This window comes from Pinus tabuliformis, chromosome 9 (genome assembly GCF_031772625.1).
Source record: "Pinus tabuliformis cultivar Carrire ecotype Pingquan chromosome 9, CPIR1, whole genome shotgun sequence".
Lineage (NCBI taxonomy): Eukaryota > Viridiplantae > Streptophyta > Pinopsida > Pinales > Pinaceae > Pinus > Pinus tabuliformis.
Window position 1 is genome coordinate 1,197,680,624 of NC_142307.1, and position 6,008 is coordinate 1,197,686,631.

The following is a 6,008-nucleotide window of genomic DNA, read 5'->3' on the forward strand; positions in this document are numbered from 1 at the left end:
CAAGTGCATCACATCAAAGGTCAAAAGACTTTTGAGGTAGTTGCAGGCTTGAGAGCCCTAGATGAAGTGGAGATAAGAAGGTTTTGGTATCTTTTCTTGTGAGTGGTCTAGGACAAGTTCGAGAGATCATAGGTCGAGCTTGAGAAGGCAGTTTTGTGCAAGTTCGGATGGTGTAAGGTAAGGTAGGGCCAAGCCCCTTTCGTACCCTGTTTGGAGGGTCATAAGGCCTGCCTTGGAGGGTCAAGTTAAGGCAGATTGTTTGCCGAGTTTGTTTATGGTTCTAGGCTAGTTTTTGTGCATGTGACAAGTGTTATTTTTGTGTTTGGGACTGTGGTAAATCTGTTGCATTAAAAAGGGTTGAATACCTCACATCAGTTGAATAGGGACTTGTTTGGATGCTGGAATGAGGGTCACATTCCCTCATGATAATGCACAGGAGTGAAGGCACCACATTAGGGATAACAACAGATTACATGATCTGTGTCAAGGCCCAGTTAGGACAGTGTTGAAGCAGTCACAGGTGCCCTAAAGGGAGGGTCGAAAATCACAGGAAAAGTGCACAGAGCAATGACCTTGTCAAGGAGGAGCAGACTTCAATTTCAGGTATGTTGATTTGTTCTTCACGTTGATGAATGTTAGGTGATGTAGGACAGACTTGTATGGCAACTTGTGTATAGTTTGGAGGGCTCATAGAAAGTTGCTAGAAGAGTCCTCAGTACAGTCCCTTGTGAATGAAAATAAGGGTTGTTAATGCGCAAACATGAGATGCCCTAAGGATTAACTCTTTGAGGATGCAAAGAAGCAACCAAAAGGGCTAGTTATGAAGCCCTAGTTTATTGAGTTGAAGAGAGGTCATATTTTGTGCTTGTGACAATGATGTATGGCGGTGATACTTGTTATAACCATGATGTATGGCAGTGATACTTGTTCTTATGACAATGATATATGGCAGTAATACTTCTGATTGTGATGACAATAATACTTGAAAATGATATGACCATGACTCATAACAGTGACATGTGTTCCTATGGCAGTAACATGTATGTTATTTGAGATAGGAATATATGCTACTTGTGACAGTGATATGGAGGTAGCCCTTATGGTTTCATCTATTGATCCCTAGGAGACCTATCAGAGGTATTGTGAAGGGCTTATGAATGCCTCCTTGATAGTCTTGTCTGCTGCCACTCATGAGGATCTTGTATGACCCAGGGTTGGCCCTAGGAGGCCGAATTCGATTGATGTTGAAAGACTTGTGTCTCATTATAATTATTCTATTGTATTGTATCTCAGCTGATCATTTGATGAATATCTAAGAAGAAGAAGAATTGATTTAGGGTTTTCCCCCTTGTGGGGTCTCACCCTGGTCTCTGACCAAAATCTTGGTGTCTCTGTTGTGTATGTTTTTCTTCTACTGTTCCTTACTGTTCCACTGCATCGTTAATGTTATCTCTATAACATTGTTTATGATGATATGGGGTGAATATAATGTGAAAAACATGTCGAAAATCTTTTAAAATGCAATTATCTACAATAGAGAACTATCTAGCCCTTAAAATTTTAACAACAATTGGATTTGATCTGTGGCCTACGTGACTTATGCTCCTTGTTGTATCAAGGCTAGAGGTTCTAAGAGAATTAGAGCACAAGAGAGATATTCATCTTCCTGATTACACAGTACTAGTATCTTCTCTTCTGGTTGGGATTCTTCGATCTTTTAGATGCTAGTAGAGATATCCCTTTCTACCTCTACTGCAAGAACAAGTGAGTTGATAGCACCCAAGACTACTCCATGAGGCCCTACCAGTACATGCCACTCTCATAGTGACATTATCCAACACGCATTAGGTATATACATCAACATTATTGTTCCATATGACAAGTAGGGCCTACTCCCACTGCTTTTGGGTTTACTTCCTTCAAAAAATGGTTGTTTCTTCTTCATCGACCCTCTCCTCTCTCCTCTCTTCACTTTCCTTTTCTAGAGTCCCCCTTGAGATAACATTCTTGTAGGCCTAGGTTTTGATATGTTGTTTCACTTATCATTGTTGGTTTACTAGTTTTTCATTTGACTTCGATGATTTTATTTCTCATCTTAGGTGGGCCCCACTTATTTTCATATGGGCTTCTCATCACTGCTGTAACCCCTAGTCCCTTTGACCCATTTGATCTTAAGTTTACATCAGTATAAATTCATCTTATTTTTATATCTCCTCCATTTTATACTGCCAATGGTTTAAAGCAACATATTTTTCAATTTGATTCATGGAAGCCTGTGCAACCTTCAGATATGGGCACCAATTTCGAAATGACTTCTATTCTCTTTATATTTTGTCAGCTGGGATATTGCACCTTTTTTTTGTAAATGCTTCCAGTCAACTATGTGAGCAGCCTTCCCCAATATGGGAATTTATTGCATGTAAGAAAGTTTGTTTCACAACAAATAATGTATCATTTGGCTAAACAATTGGGAGTGAGGAGTATCTACTTCACCAAATCACCCATAACTTGCACTCAGCTGGCCCCATGAGGGGCAAGCATGTTACTTGGGGAATCAAACCTTAGTTGAGGGACCTTCCTTTTAATGAGAAAATGTTTTCTAAAAAAATCATTTTGTCATTGATGATACTGATCGATTTATCAGTAAATTAGAACATTAACAATGGAGCTCGACTGAAGCACCATCTGGCCATGTACAGTTTGTGGCAAGGCAACTCTTGACAGATGCTTAAAGCAGACACATCAACACCTGCATTGAAGAAAGGACTACCTTCAAAGCACATTACTGAAAATAATTGTGAATTAGGAAAGAAACCAGAGATGTCCAATCATCCAGGGGATGACCCTGTGGTATAGTTGTAAAAACATTGTTAATTTTAACAAGAGGTGCAAGGTTCAAATGTTATTCCCCATGTTAGAAAAAAAAAAAAGATTTAAAAATTGGGATTTGGAGAATGTGGCATTAAACGGAGCACAAAATAATACCAATGCATAAAGATGAAAGCAAGGCTGAACAGAGTGCAAGAAAAGATATGTTTAACGGATCTTTAACAGTGGCAAGAAGTGCCCTTCGAATTTAGGGACACCTCAGGTTCTTTCCTCGTACTTGCATGACTGCATTATCAACATCGACCTAAAAATAAAAAACGTACAGCTCCGTAGGCCATGAAGCTATAAGGGTAGAACCAGCAGCCAGACCATATGTATATTGCCCACATCCATCGGAAGGAGTAAAAAAAAAAAAGAACAGGAACTGTAGCAGATACAATATTGAATAGACTGTATGTAACAATTGTCCTGTTCGCCAGTCAAATATAGAATCTTCACTTTTATAGTACCCATCATATTTATCTTCCTTCCACTGGAATACAGTCACCAGACACATGTTTAAAAGAGAAGAATTTACCCAGCACATAATAACAGCATGTTAATACTGTGCAGTTGACACTTAGTTAGAATCTTCACTTTTATTTACTTCCACTGGAATACAGTCACCAGACGCATGTTTAAAAGATCAGAATTTACCCAGCACATAATAACAGCATGTTAATACTGTGCAGTTGACACTTAGTTAGAATCTTCACTTTTATAGTACCCATCATATTTATCTTCCTTACTTCCACTGGAATACAGTCACCAGACACATGTTTAAAAGAGAAGAATTTACCCAGCACATAATAACAGCATGTTAATACTGTGCAGTTGACACTTAGTTACCTTCAAGAATAAGCCTAAGATAATAGAATGGTGATGACAAAAGCAATGTTACTATCATTGTTGGCTGGATGGAAGAGTTTCATGTCTCAATAAACAAAAGGAACGTATTTGCGGCGAACTTTCTCCCTATAACTTGTATAGAGATCCCCAAAAGCGTCCACCAGCATATCTTCTTCCAACTTGGCCCTATGTTCATAATACAGGAAGCATACCAGAATAAGTAAAAATAAGCTGACATAGGCACGTAGGGCAATGCAGTAACCAGCAAATAAAAGCATATAGCTGCTGTAGATTGGATGACGAACCCATCGGTAGGGACCAAACACGACCACAGTTCTAGGCACTACAAGTCTGTCCAAATATTTTCCCAAGTAGTGTGTTGCGTTGTAGTGCACAGCCATTGCTAAGAAGAGAACAAGGGAAGGAATAACATTGTTCCATCCACCCGGAATCATAGCCAGTGGGGGGCTCTCATATGCAGCCAGCAAATGCCCCCCAACAACAGAGGCAACGAAAGCAATTTGAACAATTCTGGAAGGGCTGGTTTTCCACTGCTTGTCATCAGGTCGAGGGTTTAGATCCCCATAGAGAGTATATCTGACGTAAGAGTTAATCATGAAGAAGCCAAAATATACAATAAAAAGCATCACAGGCCAACCTTCTAAATATCCATTGAAATGAGCCGGAGGAACTATAATAAGCCATAAAAGTGAAACTGCTAGAATGAACATCTGTTCCCGTTCTCCAGCTTTCCCTTTACTCTTTCTGAAGCCAGCCAAAAGAGCGGCAAGTCCCAACAGAACAGCTGTTGGCCATGGCCAGACTATAAAAAACCAGCTAGCATACATCCACGCGTACGGATTCAGCAATACACCCAGAGTGTGTTTGGCTGCCCAAATGGCAATGGCTGCCATTGCTGCCCACTTGGAGGCCTCCAAGGGGGTCAGTTGTGTCAGCCTAGGAATGACCCTGTTGTTCCAAAAGCGTTCTAGGGCATCTCGTCTGTACCATTGCGGACGGCTATTCGTTGTCATTGAGCTCATCGATGCCTTGGATTCCGTTGCTCTCCTCTTTGGCCCGTTAGATTCTGACCAGTTGGGCACTCCAACAATAGGTTTTAAACTTGTCTGCCTGTGCAATCTTAAACCCTCTCTAAAACCCCAGTGCCCTCTTGGATAAGCTCTCAGTTTTAATAACTGCCCATTCCTGAGGTTGTTAGCAGAGGATGCAATGTGGGTTTGCTTTACAGATGATATTGATTTTGAAGGAGGAAATGTGCAAGAGATTGAGGAAGAGATAAAGGTAGCACCTGCTGCCATTGGAAGAAGCTCTGCTGCTGTGCTGATGATGATGATGTTCCAACTCAATCCACTGAGATGGGCTTTAATTAATTATCGGGCAATCTTTCTGCACAGGGCGCTCAGATCTTTTGCACCCACGTCTGTGGTGCAGACAACATATTCGCTAGCATTAACATGGAGATGGGTGAATGAAGTTTTCAGTTTCTTCTTCAACTATCAAAATCTTCTCAGATGTTTGAGTACCATTACATATTTACCCTAAATTCCCTTCTGTTAATCAGACTCCTGACCAGGTTCGTAATGCAATCCACAAAACCTTCGCAGGAACTTTATGTTCGCTTGAAAAGATGAGTTTGACTCCTGCAGACCTTGCACTTAGCTTAACATAAATTTAACCATGTGGTTTGACAGACGTTCTTGAAGATGGTTAGCCATGGGAAATTGTAGGATACTAGTATAGAGATCCAAAAGGCGAAAGTTCTAATTAGGCAGGTTCTAATTAAATAAACAAACCTAAACAAACTCACAAATTTAAATAGCACATTCACATGTGCTAAGAAATTTTGGAGAGATCCTAATTTCCAACAATAATAAAAATGAGAGATTGGCACATACCATTAGCATTGAAAACTCTAGAAACATGCTAGAAAAATTGGGAGAACGCTTACTTTCCAGTAGAAATGAGAAATATGGCGCATACCATTAGGATTAAAAACTCTTGAAACATGTAATATAGACCATGGGAAACCAACACGGTTTGGGTTACTTTAAAACTGGAAAAGAAAGTTGCAAGGAGGGGAGGTGAGGTTTAAAGTTCATTTTAATTGTTGATTTTTTCTGAAGTTTTATTAAAGAACATTAAAATAAAAGAAAGATGAATTATAAATGTTAATTATATGAATTTGTATTACCTCGATGGGGGTGGTGTTTTGGCGACTAGTCACTAGAATGTTTAGAATGATGGAATCCAGTTGATACCCTTTTCCACTG

At 39.8% G+C, this 6,008-nt stretch overlaps 1 protein-coding gene across 1 annotated transcript; it reads right to left on the bottom strand.

The window, feature by feature from the left end:
- Positions 1-3,448: 3,448 nt before the first annotated feature.
- LOC149152834 (protein C-terminal S-isoprenylcysteine carboxyl O-methyltransferase) lies at positions 3,449-5,570 on the bottom strand. Its single transcript, XM_089439875.1, has 2 exons — positions 4,023-5,570; positions 3,449-3,903 (listed from the first exon to the last, which is right to left on the bottom strand). The coding sequence occupies exons 1-2, from the start codon at positions 5,034-5,036 to the stop codon at positions 3,844-3,846; spliced, it is 1,074 nt and encodes a 357-aa protein (XP_089296001.1). The 5' UTR covers positions 5,037-5,570; the 3' UTR covers positions 3,449-3,843.
- Positions 5,571-6,008: the final 438 nt, after the last annotated feature.